Source organism: Emydura macquarii, unplaced genomic scaffold, assembly GCF_026122565.2.
Source record: "Emydura macquarii macquarii isolate MOO-44397 ecotype Brisbane River unplaced genomic scaffold, CSIRO-AGI_Emac_v2 contig_1230, whole genome shotgun sequence".
In the NCBI taxonomy this organism is placed as follows: Eukaryota; Metazoa; Chordata; order Testudines; family Chelidae; genus Emydura; species Emydura macquarii.
The window spans coordinates 12441239-12467777 of NW_027131367.1; the positions used below are offsets into that span (position 1 = coordinate 12441239).

Consider the following 26539-nt stretch of genomic DNA (forward strand, 5'->3'; position numbering starts at 1 on the left):
AGACATTTGTTTTCTTCTGACCTCCCTAAATTCTGCCTCCTGACAGCTGTGAATTTACATATCCAGCATGTGCAGAGGCTCCGGTCCTGTCCCCCGGTGAGAGCTGCTACCTGCTGCGCATGGGTGATGTGGCAGGGGCAGACTGGGGAATGCTTTGTTTCCACCCCTGCTCCTGGTGGAGGGGTGAAGAGCAAACGGGGGTGGTGGAGAGGGATGACCCAAGACTGCTACGTTGGTCACCTGGCTCCAAGTGGAGGGATGGAATATGGACAAGGGAGAGCTGTGCTCTCCCACCACCATAGAGAGATCCAGGTCCCATACTTGCTCGTAGCACAGAGAGGAAGGGAAAACTGCATTTCTGTCCCTGCTCCCTCTGCACTGGGAGGATGGCATCTGACATTCTCACCCCGCTACCTGGAAGGAGGGTGGGGAGGAACATCTTCAACACCTGGGACAAGGAGCCAACCTGAGACTGCTGTCTTCTAGCACTTGCATCTTGCAGGAGGATGGAGAGCAAACCTGGTAACACCTTCTTGGTGCCTCCAACTCCCACACGGGGAGGGTGAACCTGAGATATCCCCATTCCCTGCCTACTGTCTGTGCTAGGGATGGATGGCAGACCGAGATGGGACCAGCCCGGCTCCCCTTCCCCTGTGGAGGAATGCAGGGCCGAGCATGAGGCTGCCGGAGGGAGCCCAATCATGCTCTGAGGAAATACCTGATGAGCTTGGAAAGGCTGATTTAACTTCCCTACGTGGCTTTATCTATCCACCAGAGCCAGCACGGATGGAATGTTACATTCCCTAGACTCCCAGGTTTTCCCTCAGTGCTGGCATTCAGATATAGGCTCGTATGGATTCATCCTTCATCTGGCTACACGAACCTGATAGCAGAGCTGCCGTCTTTCCAAATCAACATCTCTTGGGTTAAGGTGGACAGGCAGCGTTAGCTTTCCTTCCAGAATGTCCTATAGCGGCCTCTGTCCTCCAGGTTAGACAGCCGGTGTCCTCTCCCCACAAGCAACAGAAAATCTCGATGGGGGCGATAATTAAAAAGCCATGCTGTTTCATTTGTCACCCCTATTCTTTACAAGCTGACCCTCTTTTGTAGACACCTCTGCATCCTTCATCAAGAAGGACGTGCTCTCAGTAAGGTGGGATGTAGAAATGTGCCTCCCAGAGACTCTTGTCTCACTGTGTGAAAAATGAGCTTTCTCTTGTGTATATGAATTAGTATCTTACGCTGATTTTGTGCTGAGGCTAATTCTACTTATTTCTAAACACGCTCAACATATTTGAGTGCAAGAGGTTATAGTAACCTGCCAGTAACCCCTGGAAACAGTGTAACCTGCCTCTCTGCTTACTAATGTAGCTGTGTCAATCAGCCGTAAACTCTAGCATACACTGCACTCTTTTCCAAGGAAGCTGCAGTTCACATGGGTGTCCAGGTTGGGGGGTGGGGTGCTGAGAGGAAGCAGAGACAGGGAAGTGCATCACATTACCCCTGCTTTCCAGCTGCATTTCATTTTCCATAGTCTCTTGTGACTTTTCTGGCCTTCCTTCCTGTGTCTCCTCCTCCCTTCCCCTTTTGTAGGTTATGTATGTGGTGGTTCTCGTCACGCGGTGTAGAGAAGGCATTCCTCACCTCCTTTCATTCTCCTACCCATTTACTAAAGAGATGTTCTCAGAGAGAGACCCTCCTCCCTGCCCCCCACTTTCTATTCCCACTGCTTGGGTCTCAAAATGTTTCATGGTGGAGATCACCACAAGTGCTCCATGAGAGACAACTGGAGAAACACTGGTAAACGGGTATCTTACATATGCCCTTTACATTCTTGAGGCCTGTCCCTGACTGAGACAGGTGTCTGATCCTCTTGCTTTTCTCTCCTATCTACACTGGAGAAATGGTTGCAGTTTTGGCGCTGTCTGTGCCACAACTGAAAATCGTGCTAGCGCCAGTCACCTTTCTAAACAAGGTTCTAGCATAGTTTCCTGGATCAGCACAGAAAAGGTTCTTTTGGCCTAGAACCGAGCTGCAGACTACTGTGGGTAGGGTGTGGAGGATATAGGCTGTAGCATGGTTTGACAAGTGCAGTTTTCAGAAAAATAATCCCTGTCCATACTGATGGGGGAAGCTGTACTAGATTTCTGTTAGCACCCATTTTGTGTATTTGATTACTGCTAGCTAGGGCGAACGGGACCAGAGTAATATTTGTCTTCTGTATTTCTCTGGCTCTTATCCTTCTGAAGTGGTGTTTGAAGGTCTCTTCCATCCCTGGTTTATGCTTCTCAGTCCCTGCTGCCCAGATCTATTCCTTGCACATAGGCAATTTTCTTAACACACTTGCTCTCAGCTAACCAGGATCCCTCCCTGGGCAGGAGCACCATAGAAATGTTAGTGCTAGAACCGTAGGCCACTTGAATGGCGTATTGTGGCTTTGTCTTCAGCCTGCTACCCCAAAAGTAAAGGATGTGAACTTGGAGCTTCATGCATATCCACAGGACTCTCTTCCTTTTCTTCTCTGCTTGAGGCTGCTTGTCGGTCAGAGGCTGTCATCCGCTTTTCAACTTGATTTATCACTGGGCATAGCTAGGTTTTAGAGTTTTTGTTTGCTTTACTGCGGCAGCAGTATCAGAAGGAGAGTTCATTTTGGCAATTCAACCATTATATAGAACATCATAGCTTGCACTTCTGGAGTCTTCTGTCTGAGACTCTGACAATGCTTTGGAAATGATGAAGTAAGCCCAGCTGCACCAGTAGTTCTAGCAGATGCTGCTGTCTCCACTGTGGGTGGCCTTGTGCTGGGGAACCCTAAGCTAATACCCTAAGGGAATCCAAATTCATTGAAGTCAGTGGGGGGCCCTTTCATTGACTGTGTTTTAGATCAGGCCCTTGACTTCCCAGCATAACAAAGCCTGGGTTTCTTACAAAGGAAGTCACTGGCTTCTCCTGATCTGGCCGAGGACTGTGGGGTGAACAGCAGAATAACTGGAGTAGGCTGACATGGGGGTGGGGGGGCTGTACACTGAACCATTCAAATAAGCCCTTGCTAAAGTGGGGAATCAATTCAGGTTCTGGCCCCAGCAATTTTTATTCTAATCCAAAAAATCCTCAAGCTCAGAGTTAGTTTTTTTTTTTGTCTCTGAAGTAGAAGCAGCCTCCTATCATCCTTCCACAGCTCGGTGTTTGTGTGCATGCAGATCACTCGCATAGAAGGCTGTGTCAGTGCTTCAGAACAGGCATTGAATACCGGGAGGATTGACTCTGACAGGTGGTGCTGTGGAAATGTAATCCTGCCGTGCTCCGCTGTGTCCGAGCATATGCCTGAAGCAGAAGCTAGCCTGCCAGCCTCTACTGAATAGTTCAATCCTGCTAGAATCCCATGTGAATAAAGCCCCTGATGCTCCTGTCCACACAGAACAGCAGACGAAGGCTACCATTCTGCTATACAAAGGCAGAAAAGGGGTGCAAACTCTGAGGCTCGCCGGAAGTTCAGCTGATCCCACTGTGCACTGTTAAATAGGAGCTGGCAGGTCATCTCTTGACTTAGCAGAGCTGGTAGAGATTTACTCTCTCCAGTTGGGAAAGAGGTGCAGGGCTCTTGTACTTAAAAATAGTTACGATATGACAGATACGAGAGAGAGAGAAATGTCCTCTGTGTGCATTTCCCAAGCAGTGCAACCTGTCTTGCTTATTCATTCTTTAGCATTGTGTCTGTTCCTCTCCTGAGTCTCTCTTCCTTTCCTCCTGGTCCTGTCAGCCTGTCCAAGCTCACAGCTCTGCTGAGTATACTCAGTGCCCTGAGACACTCTCGAAATGACTTGAAGGACTTTCTGCTTTTGTTGGAGTAGCTAACAAGCATTCTGGAGTCTTTCTATCATTGATAATTTGGGGGAAAGGAACATTTTACAAGACAACTAGAAAGGCTCTTCCTGTGATGATTGCGCCTACAATAGGTTTGTAATGCACCTTTTTCCTTGGCTCAGATTAGAATGGAGAAAGTATGCAAATACCCAGAGGAGGGAGAGCTCTGAATCCTTCCAGCTGTCTCCACCTAGTCTGGTCTCAGGGATGGATGTTGTGCCTGATATTCCCAATGTGGTCTCTCCCAATAATACCTTTATATAATAGGACTGGTGTAACGGCCAGTTTATATTCTAGACCCCCTGCAAAATTATCTGCCAGAGTTGTCCCCTTTCACTATGGGATGAAAAATCTGAAGTGGGTAGCTCCTGCAGCCAGTAAAATGCTGCCTGCAGAGGGGTGGATTGAAATGCGTCATGGAGTCTGCTAGAGGGTCAGTTCAAGGAGGACACTCATACAGAGTGACTGAAGGGATGTGCTGCTGGGGTGGTAGGTGGATTGGTGGGTAACTAGGTATGGAGAAGGGCTAGGGGGAGGAGTGCAGGGTGATGTGGGCTGTAATGGGTAATGTGTACCCTACGAGTTTAGGAGGCGTCGTCCTTGGGTCATCCGGTTCTCTGCAGTAGGGCACGGGTCAGAGTTTTGGCCAGTGAAATGGGTACATGGATGTTTTGGTGGTTAGGCCCAGTTACTAGCACACCCACTTCCAAGGCTGTGCTGGATTCTGGGAAGCACAGTTGCCCCTGGCTTAAGAGAAAAGACCTTACAGTTCTGGATCAGTGGAAGCTTTGGATGAAGTTGATTAGTTCCCTTCTAGGGACTGGATAAAGCAGAATGCTTGGGAATTTATCCTGTAAACATCAAATATTTCCTTAGATCTACTCCCACCAAGGGTCAACAACCCAGAGCAATCTCCAGGCGCTGGCGGGTGTAGGAGCATTACAGTTGCTGAACAAAGGAGCATCGTTGTTCCCTCCAGCAGGCACCCAACACTTCTAGCATCCAGCTGGCCTCCCTGCTATGATGATCTCCGCGTGGAGACTTACTGCTTTCATTTGTCTGCTGTTTTTATTTATGACGTTAGCAGTTGTCTAATAGGCACGTCAGCATTTATTTGTATTACCTGGTACCTCGTTGCTGTGTTTAGGCCTCTCAACCAATGCAGGAGACAGCTGTACAAGAGCCAGGGCAATCCAGTCTTGTCCATTCATTACCCATCTCAGCAACTCAGTCAGTGGCCAGCTTTCCCAGGTTTGCACGGACTTCCATAACATCAGGATCTGGTTCTTATTGTGCCTATTGCTAAGCTGCTGTTCCTCATACACGGCTGACTGCTTCTGGTTCAGGTTCTGCTGCTGGCGTGTGATAGAGGCTTCATTTCCTGCCTAGACTTTCACCCGGCTGTTCACATTTCTTCTTGTCCATAGCAAGTAACTTTTTTTTGACAGGCTTGTAAAATATCATTTGGTGGGTTTTTTCCCATTATCAGGGTAAAGGGCAAGCAAGTGGATTTTATGCCTGGAACTGATAAATTTGAATAGTATTTTTTCAATGCTGCTTTAGCCCCTACCAGTCTCTTTTCTCCCATCTGGGATTAGCAGCAGACAGCTGTTTTTCCTGCCCAAGAAATAGCCAGTGCTGGTGCCTGTTCCACCCACCTCCCTAGGTGATCGCGGCTGTGTGAGTTACCCCAGCACACTTGTACACGCCCCATAGACTAGTGCTTCAGGGACATCAGCTAGCAAGTCACACAAGCATCGTGTCTGTGGCCAGGTTAGGATCTTGCCTCCTGCACAGAATGTCTCTCTCAAATATCCTTTAGCCCAGGGGTTATCAAACAAGGGGTCACGAGGTTATTATGGGGGGGCCGCAAGCTGTCAGCCCCCACGCATGCTGGAGCTGCAGTTGTCTGCCCCCGCGCATGGCTGAAAGCCAGAGCCCTTCAGAGCTGGGTAGCCGGAAAGTAGCGGCTGCTGGCCGGGTGCCCATCTCTGAAGGCAGCGCCACCCCCAGCAACAACACACAAGTAATGGTGGCATGGCCCGGCGGGTGAGAGGCATGGCATTGGGGGGGTCGTCACTTTTTGCGGTGGGTTTTCAGAGCATGAAATATTTTCAAAGGGGGTCCCGGCAAAAAAGAGTTTGAAGAACCCAAACTTCGTAGGTGGCGATGTTTGGAAGGTGTTTCACGTACCTCTGCCAGATGGACAGGAAGAGAGAGACTGAGGTGAAGAGGTGATAAATGACAGCAGTGTTAGGAAATGGGCACACTGTGCTCTGCAGAGTCTGAGCGAAAGGGGCCCCTGGGAGGGTGATGGTTAGATAGACTTGCTAAAGACCGAGTCATGAGGGTACTCCCATATGAATTCTATCTGATGTACAGCCTAGTGTTGAAAGCCAATAAAGTGATAACTCCCTTGTATGTTTCTCCTTGATATTCAGTGCCGCATTGTCCATGGAGAAGTGGTTTTCCTTATCTCTTGAGCTGTAGACATGTAGCGAGATCTAGTGCAGAGATTGTGTGCTGCCAAAGAGAAGCTGTGTTTGTGAGCCTGGACGCTGGCATGACTTACCATATTCTCTCTCTCTGTCTCACTTGTTTTTCAGCCTTTGTCATCATGATTATCTTGGCCCTCATCCGCATCAGCAAGGGCGAAGGAGAAGGTCACCCACCTCTGGCACAGCTCTCCGGGATCCGCAACCTCTTTGGGGTGTGTGTCTACTCCTTCATGTGCCAGCACTCGCTGCCGTCCCTCATCACTCCGATCTCCAAGAAGCAGCATGTAAACAAGTTGGTGCTGCTGGATTACGTCTTAATATTGGGGTTCTACAGCCTCTTGTCCTTCACGGCCATCTACTGCTTCCGCAATGAGACCCTCATGGACATGTACACGCTCAATTTCACCAACAGTCACATCGTCAACATCGCCTTCATTCGTTACTTCCTGGGCCTCTTTCCCGTCTTCACGATCAGCACCAACTTCCCTATCATCGCTGTGACCCTGCGGAACAACTGGAAGACCCTCTTCCACCGGGAAGGCGGGACGTACCCGTGGGTGGTGGATCGGATTGTCTTTCCAGCAATCACTCTGATTCCCCCTGTGCTAGTGGCTGTCTGCACCCATGATTTGGAGTCCTTGGTGGGCATCACTGGGGCCTATGCTGGCAATGGGATCCAGTACATCATCCCAGCTTTCTTGGCTTACTGCAGTCGGAAGGACACTCAGCTGGTCTTTGGCAGTGGCACAGTCAATAAACATTTGTCCCCTTTCCGGCACACTTTCTGGATCGGGTTCGTGCTGATCTGGGGTCTTTCCTGCTTTGTGTTTGTGACTGCAAATATCATTCTGAGTGAGACAAAACTCTGATGGGGCAGCAGCACTCTTCATCCAGGGCTCTGGAGCAGATTCCAAGATTTCAACTCCTCTTTTAAGACTCCGTTAATAAAAACAAAGAAACCCAACAACCTGGTCTTTGCAAGCAATCAGCTTGTTGATGGAGGTTTGATCTGGACACGAGGACTTTTGCCCCCTCTTCACCGTGGGGGCTGATGTAACTTGCTCAACCTCCTTTTGATTCTGGTTCACAGACTTATTGTACAAAGCCATGGGTGTGAGCTCTCCGAAGGCCTCCGTGGTTATTCAGTGTCTGACCATTTCTGCCTTGAGCTGGGGGAGCTCTGTTACAGAGCATCTTCCTCTCTGTCCAGGAGCAGCCTCCTTACAGTGCTGCAGGTTTCAGCACATGGAAGGCTGTCTGGCCTGATTCTGCTCCCCATGAGAGCCAAACAATTCTCTCCGCCAGAGGCGGGGAACTGTTACAGCTGCTAACACAATCCAACAGCAGTTCTCTGGAGTGATCCCCTTACCCCTCACTGTGGAAGTAACAGACTCTGTTGGTTCTGTTAATAAAGAAGTTTAGGTGTGTGGCGAGGGAGCTGGTTAGTGAGGGATGGCAATGGGTGGCATGTCTGGAGGGGAGGTCAGGAGACTGTAGAAAGCAATGGACTTTGCCGTGGGTATTATGACTGGTCCTGTTACAAATTTTTCTCATGATTTCTCCATTTCTGTTACTACCTTTTCAGAAAACATTGGCCTTTGTCTTACTTGCAGTGTGGTCTGTGTATGTAGACTCAGTGGGTCAGGATTAGCTCATTTGCCTGTTGGATAAGATTGCCCCGACCCTTGTTCCTGGGGTTTTGCTCCTAACCATTTTTTCTGGTTGCCTTAACTCTCCCTTCCAAGGCAAACCCATTCTGTGCAGCTCTGAAGCCCAGTCTCTTCCTCATTGTTAGCTCTTTGGTGCTGCTAAGTGGCCTCGACTGTCAGAGCAGATCTCCATTTCACACAAGTGCTGGTGCAACAGGGCAGAACACGGCTGCAGTGGTCAGGATTTGTGTGGGCTGGGGAGGTGCTAATTACCTGTTGGTGACATGTATTAGACCCTGAAGAGCGCTTGCTGTGCCTACTGACATGTTTCCAGTCTCTTGCTCTGGGTAATTAGCCTTGAAACAAGCTGGGTGTTAACTCAGGAGACTGCTAATGCCAGCTGGAGAATGCAACACTACCCCCACTCACTGTGTCTGTTTCACTTAGGAAGTATGAGCAGAGAGAGTAAAAATATGAAGGACTTGTGGAAATGATCCATAGGGCTATTATCCTACTTCTCCTTCGTCCCCTCTGCCCAGGGTCAAGAATTTTTCTTGCATCTCCTGTTCCAGACAGTTTAAAAATTATCCACCCTCCAAAAGTTCCACTTAGCACAGCCTTACCCCAGCTCATAAGCTGAAAAACACTTCTCTTCTCGCATGAGAACTGTCCATTTTATTGGACATCTATAGTCTTTGATTAAAATCTGTTCTTCTGAGGCTGTGAACTCTTACTATTGCAAAGTGACACATTTATTACTCTAGCAATCTGAGGGCCCAGGGTCAAAGATCATAAGATAAAAGCTTTAATAACAAGAGGCAGAACTTTTACTCTTAAACTTTTTACCTTCAATATTTAAAAACATTTCCCCTCCTATGATTGTCAGGTTCAAAGACAGCGGCCTGTCTCTGGCATTATATATACCCCTGCTCCCTGTATTACTGCTCTATTAAATGTCACTTTCCCCCCACGATGAGCTTGGGAATACAGTCTCTCTTTTTTAATCAAGCTTTCTTTTCAATCCAATCAAGTTTCAGGTTTCAACATAATGTGAAGCACTTCCTGCCATCGAACATTCAGGTGGCTGGGGCTGTGCAAAAGCAGCTTTCTTTAAAGAGCCAAAAAAACCCTCATCCCTGTCCTCAGCAACGTAAAGATGTCCTTGAACATTGCATAACCCGGGATCTGCCAGTTGGGTGGAGGGGAGTTGGTTCCAGCACAATAAACCTGACATCCATCCCCCCCTCCTCCTGATCATAAACAGTAGTTGGCAGCCCTTGCTGGTGCATCACATAGCTGCCTAAGCAGCCCTGAGGAAGGCGACGAGGAAGCCAGGTTACTGAGTGGGCTGTGTGAGTGAATTGCTAAGCCCGATGCCCTTTTCTGGGACAGGGAGAAGAAAAGCACATACGCAGTTTGGAGGGCAAATCCATCGTATGGTGGAGCTGGGAGCCGCCTGCTGGGACTAGTTCAGGAGTTTGCACCCGCTTCCTTCTGTTGCTCATTGTGTCAGCTGTTCTGTCTGACAGCCAGGAATGGGACAGATCGCAGATGCCATGACAGGGCACACTGGGCCCGTCTGTTCTTGCACGGCACCAGGGGCAGGCAAGGGTAAGGGATAGGTTTTGCACTTTTCCAACAAAGCAATGAGCCAGTGAAAGACCTTTAGAATGGATGGAAATGCCACGTTGCACCAACGCTTCCTTTGTGCTAACAGAGGCTTCAAAAGTCTTGCTATCAGTCTCAATCCCTCAAACCATGAGCTGATTTTCTCACTTGTATCCCACTGACAGCACCAGACCAGACCATGTCCCCAACCGTCCAGGAGCTGACAGGCATCTTTAATCAGCCTTTTATTCCTTCTCTCCTACCAAACGCTCAAAGGCGCTGCTCTCCCTTTCCCTCCCCCGCCCTTGGCCTGTCCAAGGCAGGGAGCAGAACTGCTAGAAGACATCCACTCAGAGAGTGAGCCTGTCTCCGGAGAGGGCTCTCCTTGGCACAGCTGCAAACATCAGGCTCCATATGAGATGCAGAAGCAGCTGGCCCAGAGCCTGGGAAATGGTCCTGTTGGGAGAACTGTGGCAGCATCACTTGAGTCGTGAGCAAGTGCGGTCTAGGACTGCAGTGACCCTCCTGCCACCAGGAAATTTCACCTTCCAGCCCCAAGCAGTCCGAAGATACTGTTTGTCAAAGCACAATTGCATCGCTGTCCTCTTTGTACTGCAAATGATGCCTCGTTTCTCCTGCTAACCCCACCTTGCCTTGGCATCTGAGAGCCCATAGCTGTCTGCCTTCTGAAAGGCAGAATTGTTTTTAATGCACTTTCATTAAAAGGTGCCTTTTCTTCTCCGCTTTCGATTGGCTCTCGTCCTGATAAAATTCCTTTTGAATGTTGCACCAGGGTGGTTGCTACGGGGCCCCTGTGTAAGCTGTGGACAAGTATGAATCAGCCTCGATTTGAGGTGTCGCTTAACAGTAAAGACGTCTGGCTTATTATATAAAGGGTGCCTTGCCTGGCGCCCTACGGAGGAAAACTGTCCTCCCTGGGCATGAAAATCAACAGCAGAGACTTTCCAGCTATCTGCCATCCTTGAGCAGTGAAAGAATCAACCCTCCTAATGGGAGAACTTCCACAGTAAGGTCGGGTGGGGGGGAAATGTTTTTAATTTAAAATGTGAAACAAGAAATGCCTCAAAGCTGAAGGAAAAAGGGGAGTTTGAAGGGTCAACCCCAAGCGAATATCTCAGCTAGGTTCCTGCCCCTCCTTGGAAGCAGAGCCGGTGAGGCCAGTTGGTTCGATGTGGGACGATAGCTCGTCTCGTCCTCTCTGATTTAAGGAGGAGATTATATTTTTCAATGGCTCTTACAACGGGGGGTTATTTGGATCCCCGCGGTGCCGTGCTCAGCTTCTCCCAGTGTGTAATTATTTTTCCAAAAGGCATATGAATAAATAAATGCACATTCTACATCTCTCCTGGTTTGGCCTTTTCCTGCGGGCGTAAGGAATGGTTTCTCCAGGTGGCTCCACTGTCTAATCAGTCCATGGGAGCAGCAGAAGAGGGCAGACAAAGAGGGCAGCGGCAGTTGAGAGCTCAGAGAGTAATTGAGGCTCTAATCTGTCCCTCTGTATTAGCCTCCTGCTTCTTTGGGTCTTCTCTGAAAACTCAATTAAAACATCTGTACTTTACCCTTCTCAATTACCTTCCCTTACGCTTTAAACTAAACAAATTGAATCATTCCACCGCCTCTGGCAGCAAATGAAGCTTCTGCTGGCAAATTTATTAGCATCATAAAACCCAGCTTGATTGATGTGAAAATATTAGAACCCAGCTTTACAATGGAAATAAACACTTTCTCCTCCCATGACTCTCTCTAAGGGCTTGAGACAGTGGAGGATTTTTTGGCTGGGCTGTAAATCTGAAATCAAAGTGGCGCTGGGGATGAATTCAATCTTCTGTCACACTTCAACGAGTAGCAAGAGCAGCGTGGGGGGAGGGAGGCTGAAGCATCAGAAGCAGGCTTGGGAAAATGTTACCCCTTTAAGCAAATGTAATGCTGGTGAGCAGTGAGTGACACTTAGCCAGCCCCGGAGTGTGACGTCCTCTTTCCACCCCAGAGAGATGGCGTGGGTAGCGGCCAGCAGTGCAAGCTTCATTCATGGGGAGCATCAGATCTGCTTCGGCCCTGAGCTAGGGGAACTGCTGACAGCTGGGAGAGTGTACTTAGTCTCCATGGCCGTTTAATCTCTGGTTACTTGTGAAGATGCCAGTTGTGGCAGTGTTTGTGAGGCACATGCTTCTCCAATAGCAACGGGCGGGAGACCAAGCCATTTAATGCCTCCTTCCTTCATCTACAAACCCCATCCTATAACCCTAATCGCAGAAGCATAAGTTCAATAGAATCTGTGATGACCTGTAAGCTTCCTGTGTTGACAGAATATTTCATGCCACTTACAAAGATACGGCTGCTCGCACCCTCACTTCTGTCCCTGTGCATGGGCGTTCCGACTCGTGGCTCGGGTACTGATGCTCCTGTTTGAGCCCGTCTGCTTGCAAGCCAGCCATCCCTCACGAGGCCTCTATCGGTTTGCAGACTTGGCTCCAGCGTGCATTTCTTACACTGCCCTTCGTGCAGCTGCAGAATTCATTTTAATTTCCAAGCTACTTGGTGCAGGGCATGTTCTCAGTGGTCCGTGAACCGTGCAAAGGGCTGGCCTCTGCATTTACCACCTCTGGCCTTGACCTTTATCCTGGCCAAGGTAAGACCTTAACAGCAGTTGGGTAAATCCAGAGGGTATAATGGGGGAGGACATGAGGGCCGTTCTGCAGTGCCTGAAAAATGCTAGGGTGCTAGAAGAATGACATCCTTTGAAGTGCCTTGTGGCAGAAAGCTGTTTCCTTTGGTTACCACCAGCTTAGCAAGTTTTCAGGAACCTCCACTGCCCCTCCCATTCCCCATGAATAACAAAACCCTGCAGGAGTCGCCCGAACTGAAAGCGGGAGGGATAAAAGTTAATTAGCTGGGGCAGGTGAAGGCGGAAAGTAGCTGAGAGCGGCACTTGGAAAGACGAGCTGAAAGTCAGAGGGGCAGGGAGCGTGGAGGTTTCAAGGCATCTGTAGGTACAGGCAAAGTCACACAGAAAAGGGGATTATTTCCCAACCAGCAAAGGAAAACGAGACCGGTTTGATAGCCCCTTTGGCTGGCAGCTGATACGGAGGCTGGCGGTAGCACTTGCCATCTTCAAAGCCTCTACGGAGCATATTAGTACTGGAACTTCCATGGGGGGCAGCTAAGTCATTAGCCCCGTTTCACGATGCGGAGAGATGAAGTGACACTTCCAGGGGGCAGCAGAGCTGAGGTGGGGGGAGGCATTCCCATTCTCGCGTAGCGCCCACTATGCAATGTTGTGTGGGTCGTGATGTAACAGACCACCCACGCCCCGCCCACTGAAGGCCCTTTCCTTAACTTTCATTCCAGATTCCATCTACAACTGCATCAGATCCAGCAGGGTTTACCTGCTTTTGGGAGCAAGCGTAAGTCCCTTGTATCTGTGAACTCAGCACAGCAGAGCGGGAAATCTTAGCAGGTGTGGGCCAGCTTCCTATTCACACAGCTGGCCCAAATATGTTTCATTTGCCAAGGTCATTCTGATGTCTTCCACCTCCCTATGACTCCCCCCTCTCCTTCTCTGCTACCTCTTTCAGCCCTATTTCTGCCTGTGTCATACCCATTGAGCCTCAGTAAAAGTTTCTACCACCCAGCCACAGTATTACCCCCAATCCACCGCGCTACTGTTTTACTTTCTGCTTCTTCTGTCTTAGTCTGAGAGACACTGAATCAGGAGATGCATACTCCAGCACCATCCTGGCATTATTCTCTCTCCAGTCATGAGATGTTATTTTATGATTGTTAATTCCATGTAGGATGTTCGGAGACCTAGGCATGGACCAGGATTCCATGGTGCTAGGCCCTGTACAAACACAGAACAAAAAGACGGTCCCTGCCTCAAAGTGTTTAGAATCTAGAGCTCAGGCGATAGGCCAGGTTCCAGCATCATTCCCAGGGTACTGTGCACCACTCGCTTAGACATCACACTTCGAAAAACCTGAAGTGAAAAGACCGCAAAGTATGTTTAAACATTTCCCTCTGCTCCTGTGGAAGAGGGATCATTATACACCAGAGAAGGCAAGTAAGCTAAGGTGCAAAAAGATTCAGTAACTTAGCCAAGGCTTCACAGCAAATCAGTGGCAGAGCTGTGAAAAGAACCCAGGAGCCCTGCCTCGTGTTGTAACCCGTGAACAGTGCTGTGCAGTGATATACAAATAATGCACATTTCCTTCTCCATGCCACGAGGTTTTCAGGTACAGGGGTTCTACTGTGCTTTGGCTTCTCTCAGCATCTCTTGCTCACAAAACTTACGTTTTAGGCTAACGTGCAGATCCCTTGGGCCCAGGGTCCTTTGGAAAAGGACATTGTCACAGCCCTTTTTTGGAGACAAAGCTGAGTCGCTGAGCTCTCGTCCAGGGTCTCTGTGTTAAAAGATGGTCTACAGAGCTCAGTTTAAGAACTGCTCAGAGGCCTACAGTCCCCAGTGCTTGTGAAACTGCAGCAGTGTCAACCTGCCTTTGGCTCAAATGACATCTGTCTGCACTGATAGGGAGTCTGACTTTTCCAAGCAGTGCTTTAATTAGACGTTTTTCATATGCAAATAAACCCTTCCATCACTTAAGCGGCATACTTGATAGAAATTGCAATATTTGTCCAAGGGCAGCTAGTACTTTTCGAATTGGCCGGTGAGTTTTAATTGAAACACAAACATTCTTTCATTTTCTCATTAGATGTCTTGCAGTGAAGTTAGCTTAAAGTGTAAGAATAAAGGATGCTCCTCCCCTTTAAGAGTTGTTGGTAGGGATTTTTGACCCTAGACAAATAGTTTCTAGAAAATGCTAATAAAAGGGTCATGTCTTTACCTCTTAACTTGTGTACTGCCAGGGAAGTGTACTGCCAGGATTACAACAAAGGACTGGGACGATAGGGACTCCTGGATTCTATTCCTGGCTTTGCCACTGACTGACTATGACCTTTCACTTCTTGCTGCCTCAGTTTCCCCATCTGCCCAACATTTGCCAACCTCATAAGGGTGTTTGTTTGCAAGAGTTAATCCGTGAATGTTTGCAAGGCGCTTGGAGATCCTGTACAAGTGCAATATGTTATTTCTAACTCAATGGCCTTCCAATGGTAGAGTTTCGCCCCCCTACATCTTCGCCATTCTCCTCCCCCCACCCCCCACTTCCTTTTCAGGCCTCTGCACAGGTCCACCCTTGCCTCCATCTCTGCTCATTTCTCATTCCTCCCCTTCAGGCTGACCATCAGTCCTGCTCCGCCACTCTCTTCTCATCCTTTTCTCGCTCTGCTCTTTGCAGTTTTTGGATTTCCCCCTGTTGCCTGAAATTCCTTCCGTATCCCAAGGATCCAGGCACGTGCTGTATTCAAATCTCTCCTTTAAAGTCACTCCTACAAAATCCGCCCTTTCTAGCCCACCCATTTACCCATTACGTTATTTTTATCTGTAAACCCCAATGCTTTGCCCCAAAATGAGACATGTTCTCTGGGCACATTTTGGGTCTTAATAGTGTAATCTGTTCTGTAAGCTCCTTGGGGCAGAGACTGGGTTGAGGAAACTACCGGTTCTTAAAAAATACAATGCAGTGTGATGTCCCTGAGCCTTTTCATTTAAATGATTGCCAAAAAAGAACCAAAAATAAATAAAAGCTTAAGGAGAAAAGAAACTCAGTGCTAACAGGACCTGGAGAAACCACTTCAGCTCTCTCTGAATGCCCTCATTCATTAAGTAACTAAGTTAAGAAAACATTCTTTGTTTTGTTTCTTTGCAATGTAGACATGCCTTGGGTGCCAAAACCATCATGACTCCCCGCTGCAGACTGCAGCTGGGGCTGTTAGCTCAAGGCAGGGGTTGCCCTGCGTGTGCATGTTCTTAAACCAAGAGATTCTTGCATATCTAACTAAACAAACCTTGCCTGCCATTTACACAGGATGATTAAACCAAGGCTACAAACGTTGGTATCTCAGGAGAGCAAAAGATTTCAGCACCCAGACAGCATCCTGCGTTTTTGGTGCTTTTATTTATTTTGTGGCCTTTTTATTTTTCAATTTCTTTCTTGATAATGAACTTTTGCAGCAAATGGGAGAGGGGAAAAAAAAACCCAGCGATATTTTCTCTGGAAGCAGCGTCTCAAACAAATGAATCTAGGAATGAGTTTTATGACTTGCCTTCGGGGTTGATGACAACTGCATGGTGACGATGGAAGATTTAGAGGCATGGGAACCAATATTAAAAGAGGAATGGTTTCTAATGAGGCAGCAGTTCACAGATGGCTTTTCCCATGTAACCCTTTGCTGGGCTGCGCCAACTGAACTGGTGCTAGAGCTGTGAAGGTGCTGCAGTGTTCTCAACACAGGATTGAGTCCTACAACTCTCTCAGCTGGCCCATGCAGTGGAATCTGTTCCATGTGAACATAGACAGCCAGTCCAGATTCTTTCCTTTCCAAGGATTCTTTCTAGAGGGCCTAGTCTGTATCAGCTGAGCCGGATTTCTGTGTTTGCCCAGGGTAGAGTCTAGGTAAGTTGTTTGGGAAAAGGACCATTAGCAGGGGCTGTGGAGACAGCACTGACGCCCGCCCTGTGCTGGATGTCTGAAAACAGCTAGAATTGACCTGGTGCTCAACCAGTGCTACCTAGTGGTTAGTGCAGGGAAGTGGGGGGAGGGGGAGGAGCATGTTTTCTTCCCAGCTCTGACACTGATTTGCTCTGTGACCTTGGGAAAGTCACTTCACCTCTTTGTGCCATCTGTAAAGTGGGGAGGCGGGTGACGCCAAGCTCAGCAGGGTGCGGCGAGCTTCAATTAATGTGTGTGAAACGCCGCGAGCACCTCACGTGAGAGGCATTGCAGAGGGGCCAGGAATGGTTGTTGATGAAGAGTGTGTGTGTGTGTGTGTGTGTGTGTGTGTGTGTGTGTGTGTGTGGGGGGGGGGAGCAGCAGGGTCACACATCGCTTCAGCACCGTCACCCTGCCAGCTGTAGGATTTGAAAAACATGCACAGAGGCTGCTAGGAACCCGAGCTGCTTCCAGCTAAAGCTAATGGCGTGAAGTCTGGGGCAGAGGATTTTTGTCCTTCCACTAATGACTCTGCTCCTTGACACTGGCAGCTTTCAGTGGATGCACTGCCAGCAGCAGAGGGCAGAGCAGGACAAATCCAATTTGTAGCACGAGGGCACAACGCAACGCTGAAGGAAAAGCAAAGCCCAGCTGCGTGCCGACCCCAAGTTCACGGTCCTGTCGGTTTTCAGGCTTGGGCTTCTCCCGATGCCTATGGGCGTCGGCTGCGGCACCTCGCCGCACGCAGGGGGACAGCTGCACAGCACATGCAACCCACAGCGTCCCGGAAATGCAAAGGCTTGGCCGGACGCGCCCATCACTGCCTCCTCTCCCTGGAGCCCCACCGCGGGCCGGGAGAGGTGATGTGCCAGTTCCCTACTGCGGGGAGGAGGCAGGGCTGGAAATGATGGGTCTGGGGTGATGGCCTCTTTATAGTGGAGCATTTATTAAGCACCAAAGCCCAGATCCTCCCAGGTGTTCAGGTGGCGAACTCCCACTGCTTGCAATGGGCGCTAATCACCGAAATACCGCGAATTGTGGGGATTCATCACCTTCCTCCCACTCCAGCCTCCTGCAGCCAGGCTCTCCCTCCTAGACCTGCCCCACGTTCTTACGGCTTCCAGCCGGATTCCTTAATCTTCCCTCCCAAGGGAAGAAATGCAGGCCCCTGGCTTGCAGCAAATTGCCTGTCTCCAGGGATCAATCCGCCGTGGGCTGCAGCAGCACCTCGCCCCGGCTCATTGCAGACACCTCCTGATCACGAGGCTTGGCAAGCGTTCTGTCTTGAGATGTCCCTCTATGGAGATGGGGGTCAGTCCTGCCAGGTGCTCAGCACCCTTTGCTAGATGCTAAGCTCCCTCCACGCCTTGAGGCTGTGGGCCTGTGTTACACAGCTCAGTGTTTCTCAACCCTTTTGATAGCAGGGACTGGCTTGCTGCCTTCCTAGACTGTCTCAGGGAGCTCAGGCCCCGGCCCACAGAGCTGGGACCGGGACCGGGCGAGAGGCGGGCAGTTTTGCTGTGGCTGAGGCCGGGCCTGTCTATGGGCCTGGACCTCCTTGTCTGACTAATTCACCCTGCACCACCAATCACTGCCACTGGCCATGAAGGGGTTAAACTAGACCGGGGATTTGAACAACGAGGCTAAGTGATGAGGGCCATAGAGCGCTGCTCTGCTCCCCGTGTCAGCGGGCACCCCCAGCCAATTTAACGTCACCGAGCCCTCTGCTCCAGGAGGCGGCTCGGTCAGCGTTCAGCGTGTGCAGGCACCGCTGGAGCCCGCTGCTTCTCCCCCTCAAACGCACGCCCCGGCCGGCCGCTGCCTCGCTCAGCCCAGATGTGGCTTCGCCCTGTTCCGCGGGCGCACGCCCCAGCACTGCCTGCAACCAGCCACCTCTGGCCCTACGTCCCACTGCATCAGCCTGAACGGGTGCAGCAAAGCGCCGCCATTTGGCCAGGGCGGGCTGGGTGACCTTAGCCGCGACGCGGAGGCAACGATGTTTTGTTTAAACCAGGGGCTAAGGCAGAAAGAAAAAAGCTCACCGGCTATCTGCAGGGAAAGAGCCGGCACTTGGCTGCTATTGCTGGTTGTCAAGAAATTCCCCTCCTGGGGAAAGTGTGCCCGTCCCTGTGCTGGGCAAGCGGCAACAAACTGTCACAGCTCTTCTGAAGATCTGTCTGTCTCCTGGTCCCTCCCAGCGCTCCCTGTCTCACGCCAGCCTCTAGCCACCAAACCCCCCCCCCGCTCTAGGCTGGGCTGGTGCCTGACTTTTAAGCCCCAGGAACTCACTGGCCATGGAAGGGGGCTGGGTCCCCGTTATTCTCATCTCTGGTCAAGCAGCTGGGTGGTCAGCAGGCTCCAACCTGAACTGTTCCACGTGGCTGTGGCTGATTTGGGGCATGGGGGCAGTTACTCTAGTTTCTATATGAGCCCCCTTTTGAGGGCTCCGGAGCAGCCTGGCTTGCTAGCCATGGGACTGGACTGCTGGCTTTGCACAGGGCACAAGGGAACTGGAGCTGCAGGGGAAGCGTGGGCATACGACCTCGCCATGACGGACTCTCAACACGCCCTAGGGCGTGCCAGGGGCGGCTGGATGTGTTGGACCCGAAACTGACTTGCTGGGAGGGGCCTTTAGATCTGAGTCTTTAACAGCTTGCTAGACGTTGTTATGCAACTGTTCCCATCCTGCTGCTCATGATCCGATCGGGTGGAGCAGGCGGGAGGGTTGGCTGTAGCAGCTTGGCCCATTAGTCCGTTGCGTCGCCTGTGTTCCTGTCCCGCCAGTACTGAGCTTTCGCCCAGCTCTGTTCCTGCGGCGTTTCTGCCCGTAGAAGCACCAGGCGTTGCTATTTAACCCGCGTGGGACCCACACGACGTCACTTCTCCCAAGACCGAATGGGAGGAGGGCAAGAAAGGCTGATGTTTTGGAGTGGCGGGGAGAGAGGAAGGAGTGAGGCCCACGCAAATAGTTTCCCTGATGCTGGATTGGCCAGTGGTGGGTACGTCGCAGTGGAGGCGCCGTCTGTGCTGTGCGAAGGTGCTGGATGAACATCTTGTAACAGCAACTGTTATAAACTGGGCTGTCACAGAGAGGGGGGAAAAAGAATATTTGAAAAATGAAATGGGGCCCAAGCCATTCATCACGATCACATGAAAGGAAACAGCCCCACGCCTGCGGTCACACAGGCACCAGTTCAGCTCTCTGAATTGCAGGGCTTTTGTTTAAGGAAGGGGAGCAGCAGCATTGTCCAGGAGCCCAGGCACCAGCCTGACCAGGAGGATGTCTGCAGGGGCTAATTATTGCAGCAGGCATCGACTCTCACAGGATGGGGGGTAGAGGGTTAGGCTGGATGATTACTGGCCACCTACCGTCTATGCTGTGATTTCTGCCCATGCAAGTGATACGCTAACCCTGTGTGCCTGGATACCCATGAACATGCCCCACCAGGAATCTGCTCACCTAACCCAGGTTCCCCCCAGTGCCTCCCTTTGGGCGTGGGCAGTGTGAGCTACCCTACCGGGCTACAGTCTAAGGCAAATGTTCCCGTACTGTGGGACACGAGCGTGCCAGAAATGATGCAGCGTAACAGGGGGGTCTGTGTCTTTTAAGGGGTAATGGGGCGCGGGGCCAACCAACCCATGGTCCATGACAATAGCCATTTTAAGGAAACAGGTATTCAAAAAAGCAGCAGCCTAGGTGGGTAATGGGGGCAGGTGTTACTCCTGTAGCTACCTCAGTCATGGGAGAAAACTTAGCTGCTCGGAAACTCTCAAGAGAAGAGAATTAGCAGGGAGCAGCCAGCTAGGGAAGTGGCTTCCTGGTATACGAATCCGAACTGGAAGGGGAGAATGGTGGAGAAACCTGCCTGAATCACAACCCGCCCCCAGGAAAAACAGCTCTGGGGCCTCTCCGCTGAGGAGTGGGACTCCAAGCACCGAGGGAGGGGCTGTAGAACAGGGCTGGAGCCTGGGTCCTGGTGAGCTGGGCCGGCCTGCCTGACTCATGGCCCAGCCCCAGGAAGGAGAGCTGTGAAATCCCTGCACCAGGAGGAAGGAGTTGGGAGTGCAGGGGCCAGCCCAGAGAGGCCAGGGGTGGCAGTAGGAGTAGCATAGCTCCCTGGTGCGGGGGGAACTTGAAGCCTTGGCCCCAGAGGGATTTGGAGCTGACGCTGCTGGGTGCCCAGTGAAAGTGCCCGGCTTCCAACCAGACGCCCTTCCCGCCCGGCTCGCCCTGTCCCTTTATGCTCACTGCTACCCAGGTCCCCGCGCACACCATGCACAGCCCCTGCTCTCAGTCCAGTCTCATTAGAGCCAGGAGGGAAGCAGTTTTTCCCATCGTGTGACACTTTTGTGATTTCTAATATTCCCCTCCTCCCCCATTTTGCATCAGTTTTTAACCTCACACCGTCCAACACTTCCCTCCCACTTCCCCAGCCGGGCTCCCTTCTCTGCTCCTTTCCTCCAGGGAGCCAACTTCAAACCATGTGTCACGGTGAGCCCAGCAATACTTCAATTCAGCCGATTAAGGCTTAAAGGAAATGTGCGCAAGGAGGAGAAACGTGCATGTTTTACGCAGGTGGGAGGAGAGCCCAAAGCATTTGGGAGCGGCTGGAGGTGGGAGATGTTGCAGGATGTGCGTGAAACTCACCAACCTGCGGGTGGGGCGGAGGCAGGGGCCCTGCATGCAGAAAAGCAAGTCCAGGTGCAGAGGGGGACGTTTCAAACCTTCAGCTCCCCCTGCCACTCCCAACAGCCGGTACCTAATAGCAGCGAGTCCTGTCGCCCGTGTCCTGCCGTCGCCGTGTCACACGAGTGCCCTGCTATGAATGGGGAGCGCCCCGGGCACAGCCGTGGCATACTATGGCCCGTTGCTGTTGCTCACAGACTGCTCCAATATCTCCCCACCCCCGTGCTTGCTGTCCCTGCCTACTGAGGCACTCACCTCGGCCTTCATTTCTGCTGGGGGGTGGCTTTGGTTTGGCAAAAACCCAGACCGGGGAAGGGCATGGAGCCGGGGCCAAGAGCACCATGCTAGTTACATGCTCACCGAGGATCTCAAAGCCCGTCACAAAAGGGGGCCAATGCCACTAGGGCGCCTTGAAAGACTTGCTTGGGTGCAGGAGCCAGAACAAAAGGGGCTGGAGTCGCCTGTGCAGTGAGTTGTCCCTGCCGTGGCGACGGCAGGACGGCAGGCGTGTAGCTCACCTGTGCTCACGCAGCTTTGCGGTGCTGGAAGGCAGACCTGGCTCCCGATTTTGCACCTTGGGCCCCTCACACCCAATTCTCCTTTTTAAACCACCAGGTTCCTAACGCAACCCATAGACTAGCCACGTGTTTAATGACGCTCAGAACCACCTTAGCGCCTGTGGGGCCAGCTGGACGCGGGATTCCTGGTGCGTTGTGCAAATACAGAGTAAGAGACAGTGCAGGCAATGCAAGCCGGGCCCCAACACAGCACCACGTGGGCCATCCCCGCGCCATGGCCCCATCCCCACCTGCCAAGGCAGACGTGCTTCCCTGAGTGTCAGGGGCAGTGTGGATCCGTTCCCCTCACACCCCCAGCGCAGCAGAAAGGGATCATTGACCTTTGGGAGTAGCAGGTCCTCTCGCTCCCTGCCTGGAGAGGCAGAGGCAGCCGCAAGGGCATAATCTGCTTTGGGTGGGTGGCCTGCACCCACCAGCCGCTTCGCCCACCGCTTAGGGTGTATCTACACCATAAATCCTAGTTCATAGGGCCCAAGTTTGTGGACTCAGTGTTTTCCAAGCCCGTGCTTGATGGTCCACATTGCATTGTAAACCTGGGTTTACGATGACTGGCCCCGGGTCTCCCAACTGCACTGCCACAGCTACGCTGCACGCCGCAGACCTTCTGAGTTGGCTCTATGGTTTGAGCTGCATCCACACTGCAGAATGACGGGGCTTGGACCCAATTCACCACAGAATGCAGGCGCTGGCCCCTCGCAGAGTCCTAGAAGCTGGGTCTTGCTGACCTGCATCACAGCCTGATGTGTGAGTGGACAGAGCAGGGAATCGGGCTCAAACCTGACTTGACGCCTGGGCTTAGGATGGACATACCCTCAGGGACCCCTGCTGGGAGAGGGACTCCTCAGAGCAATGGGTCTTGTGGGTCACCCCCCCCCCCCATTGAGATGAAGGGGCTAATTCGTGCTTCTCAGAGCAGTTGTCTGTGGCTCGCTGCACTGGTTACGCTCAGGTCACCTTTTTCAAGCTTTTCTTTCCCACCGTGACAGGTGGAGCCGTAGCCTTGAATGGGAGCAGAGCGCCTCGCCTCCTCCCGTGATTGCACAGGGCCTTAATCCAGCCGCTGCCCCGCCGGGCTTGCAATCGAAACACACACACACCCCCCGCGGCTGAGATGGTGTGTCTCTCTCTCTCTCTCTCTCTCTCGCTGTCCCTGCTTTGCAGATGGGAAACTGAGGCCCAGAGCGATTAAGTGACTTGCCCAGGGTCACACAGGGAGTCTGTAGCAGAGAAGGGAACAGACTGTGGGTCTCTGAAGTCCTAGTCCTTACCCACGAGGCCAGCTGCCTTCAACATGAATTAATCGAAAGGCCTGAGGCAGGGATTTCCTGGGGCCAAGGCAGCGTGTGCTGACCAGTGACTCCATATGCGTGGTGGGAATCCAGCTCCTCATCCAGGGCTCGCAATAGCAGCTTGGCAGCCTGGTGAGTCATTCATTTGAAGTAAAACACATGAAGGGGCAGGGCGGAGGGGGGGGTGTTCAAGGAACCTGCCCCTTGCTACTCTCCCAGGAAGCAAGGAGGCCTGGAAGGCTGAGAGCTGCTTTCGCCTCTGCTCCGGGCCTCGCCCAGAAGAATCTAATTGTCAGGCCCTCACAAGGACTGCAGGAACTGGAACCAGGCTGCTCTTTCCGTCCCATTTAGCATATAAATAAGATATGCAAATGACGCCGTCCCCAGCCTTTCATTACCATTCTGCGGCTAGCGGAACAGGCCTGCCCTGCCCGGGGGAGGAAGGCAGGAGCAGAGCCAGTGGCGGGGAGGGCCCTGGCCACAGGGTGTGGAGCCTCCTGCCGTGGCCGTGTGGATGCTGAGGCTTGGGGGCAGCGCCACTGTTCTGTCACCTACAAGGCGTTTCGCGCAGCGGCGTACCGAGGGTTTCCGGCACCGGGGGGGGGGGGGGCCAAGCCTACATTTGCAACCCCCCCCCCCAAAGCCTCACCCACCCCCCTCCTCATAGGGCAGGGGTGGGGGGGCTTTATCTGCGGGGGAGGGCAAGGTGCGGAGGGGGCACAAATACAGACTCGCCCCCACCCCGCACTTACGCACCACGCGGCCCCCCCTGCCGCTCCCATCGCAGCCCCGCAGCCTGGCGCTGGCTTGGATGGGACGACCTCACTCCCCTGGCCTGGGCCTCCTGCGCCCCTCCCCGGCCCTGAGTCCCGGAACAAAGGCTGATGAATAAAATACGATGCGAAGTCATTTGGCTGGCGTGTGAGTTGTAAGAAGAGTGCAATGAATTAATTGAAGGGTTTCAGCTGCTGCTTTGAAGATAGGGGGGAGGGAGGAGGAACCGTCCCTTCCATCTGCAGCGCCAAACCACTGGCTGGGGCCCGGATCCAAAGCCCGTAGAAGTCAATCAAAGGACCCTTTCATGGGTTTTGAATCAGGCTGGAATGATGTTACTGGGGGACGTGCCCAGCCACGGATGGTCCAGATTCTAGCTACAGACAGGCGTATATTGCTGGGAGAGGAGAAAAATCTACTTATTGGCAGCTTACGTCCATCTCCCTGCCAGGCCATGCTAGCTGCGCCTGAGAGAAGATGTATTCGCCTGGGGCTCTGCAAGGCACAGAAAGCTGAGCGCATCTTTAAGCACGTGCGTCGTTCTGCAGGGATTGAAGCAAACTGTGCAGTTAAGGACGTGCTGAGAAACGGTGGGCTTAGGCTCCCGCTTATGGTTAAGCAGGTGCTCAAGTGCTTGGCTGAATAGATGCTGGCGTGCTCTTCGCTGCGAGCGCGCACTGGGCCGATGGCCTGATCCAGCCGAGCAAACCATGTGCCCCTCTGTGTTTTTACAATAACAATGCTGATTTTCCTGTAGTCACGGCCTGTCTTTAGCATGCTGCCTCCTCCATCACTGAGTTGCTTAGGGTGGTGCCCTACCAGCAGTTAAGCCAATTGCAGTGGTAGATAAGTCACATGACTTGAACCATCAGGTGCTGAAGGGAACTGGCCACGCTGGGGCGGCGGAGGCTGTCCGGTATTCCAGGAGATGGCAAAGGGTGGGCGTTACCTGGTTTTAGAACTGAGTTCTTGCTGCAGGTGGAGAGCGGGTGGTTGCTAGGTTGCCCATTTCCGCCCTGGCCTGTAAACCCTGAATTTTATACTCAGCCCCCTTCTCCGCCACAGGCCAACCGAACATACTGAGTTCTTCCCTCCCTCCCGCCCCCAATAAAGTTGCGGGGGAGTAGGAGCTACATCCGAAGGCCAGGCTGTGGGCCCACCTCTTGTTGGAAGCACGCTGTCATTTGCATTAACCTCTTGGCTCGTCTCCCACCGATCTGGTCCGTTCCCATTTGGCAAACGTGGCTAAGTTATTTCCGCCTTGCTCTGCAGTGAAGTCTGCTCTTTTCTGGCTGGCTGCCCAGCCTCATCACCAAGGATGCCAGTAGGCTGCCGCTTTGCTAACGCAGGTCCAGCTGGCCCGCTCAGGTGTGCCTGTATGGCACCGCCCTGACTTCTATGGGCCCTGCAGGGAGCCAGGGCTTTGCCCAGGCGGGGCAGCTTGCAGGGCTGGGTCCTGTGTTAGTTAACCCTGTGTAGCGAGCCAGCAAGGGAGGAGACACACTTGTGGTGTGTGGCTGCTACGGGAAAAGGTGCCGGGTGGTTTGTTCTGTGGCATCATGATGGAGTGTAACAAACGAAAGGCAGAGCAGCTCTTTAGCAGCCAGAGAACGCCGCCCGCCAGCCTGATTTCCTGGCCAGCTTTGCCGCACGTGCTACGCAACAGTGTCAGTTTAGCTCACAGGAAAACGTGCCGGGGGGAGGTCAAGAGACTTGACTGTAGAAGATCTGAAAAAAAACCCGTTATTTATTTGTTGTAGCGTGTAGAGCGGTCAGGAATGTTAAGTCCTAGCGTCCCTGTTTTACTGGAGGACTGAGGGTGAACATGTGCTTTCTTGTGAGGCACCATGGCTCTGTTGGGTGAATTACTAAGCTGCCGGGAGGGTGGGAGGGACAGTAGGTTAGTTAGTTTGGTCAATGCCTGCGCAAGATGACCTGCCAGCTCGTGCTATGATCCCACACGAGCATCGTGCTGGGTTAGTACGAAACCCCTATCGGGACTAGCCAGCTGCTGGAGGCAAAGGTGCTAGTGATTCACTACCCAGCCGCCGTCTCCCTGAGGCCACACTGAGCACGTACCCAGACTAGGGCTACTCCCCGCCTGGAGGCGTGAAGTTGGTGGCGGTCCCGACCAGGTGTGGTCCCCAAAGATCCTGTGACGTTTGTGAGTGTCTGCTCTGGTGACCTGGCTGAATGCTAGTACAGCAGATTATGTTCTGCCTTCCTGTATGCCCTGTAGTTTTCAAGTAGTCACTCCTTGTCCTACGGTGGGGCCCCGTGCACTGGGTGTCAGCGGTGGGGTGCGTGTTTACCGATTGATGTACAATGCACCTTGCACTCGGCGGTTTGGGAGGGTGCTTCGTTCGCGCCTCGCCTTCTCTAATGTAATTATGTGTATATGTCAAAAACAAACCACTGCACAGGCTTCCCTCTTGGAGGACCGGCTGGGAGACCAGCCACCACCTGAGAGACGTTTGACGTGGCTTAATGCACTACTCGAAATGACGTCTTCGGCATAGGAGCCTCCAGCCTCACGCACTGCTGGAGTCAGAATTCTCCACGCTGTCTCTGGCAAGGGCTGTGTTCTCGCTGTGGTTCACCCCACTACACAAGTGACAGCCTCTTCCCTGTGTGTCAGCGCGAGCTGGGCTAGCATTTCCATGCCAGGACTGGGATTTCCATAGGATGCCTCAGGGCTAGTCTTAAATAGAAAGCAGGGCCTGGAAGAGCGTCCCTGGAGTCTCCACTGGGAGCACACGTATTTACCTAATCAGCTGATGCTGAACCGTGTTTAAACAGGAAGCAGGGCTTGGATTCTACCTCCCGGCATATCCTCAGGGACACGGCACTTGGGAGCAGCTCGGCTAACTGTGGAAAGGCAGTAGGGCTCAATGGGCGAGCAGCTGAAAGGACACCTCTGGCACTCCATTAAATACACCTGAGTCTTGACAAAGCTATTTTTTTTAATCCTGCTGGTCTCTGGCATTAAATGAATTCATTGGCCTCTTCATTTGACTCCCAGG

At 52.1% G+C, this 26539-nt stretch overlaps 1 protein-coding gene across 4 annotated transcripts in view; it reads left to right on the forward strand.

Moving 5' to 3' along the window:
- The window catches only part of TMEM104 (transmembrane protein 104), a 61390-nt gene extending 50409 nt beyond the window's left edge, over positions 1-10981 (forward strand). For all 4 annotated transcript variants that reach the window (XM_067547504.1, XM_067547508.1, XM_067547507.1 and 1 more), the window contains exon 10: positions 6471-10981. In XM_067547504.1, the coding sequence (XP_067403605.1) occupies positions 6471-7231 (761 nt within the window). In that variant the 3' untranslated portion in view covers positions 7232-10981. The remainder of the gene's footprint in view (positions 1-6470) is intronic.
- The last annotated feature ends 15558 nt before the right edge of the window (positions 10982-26539 follow it).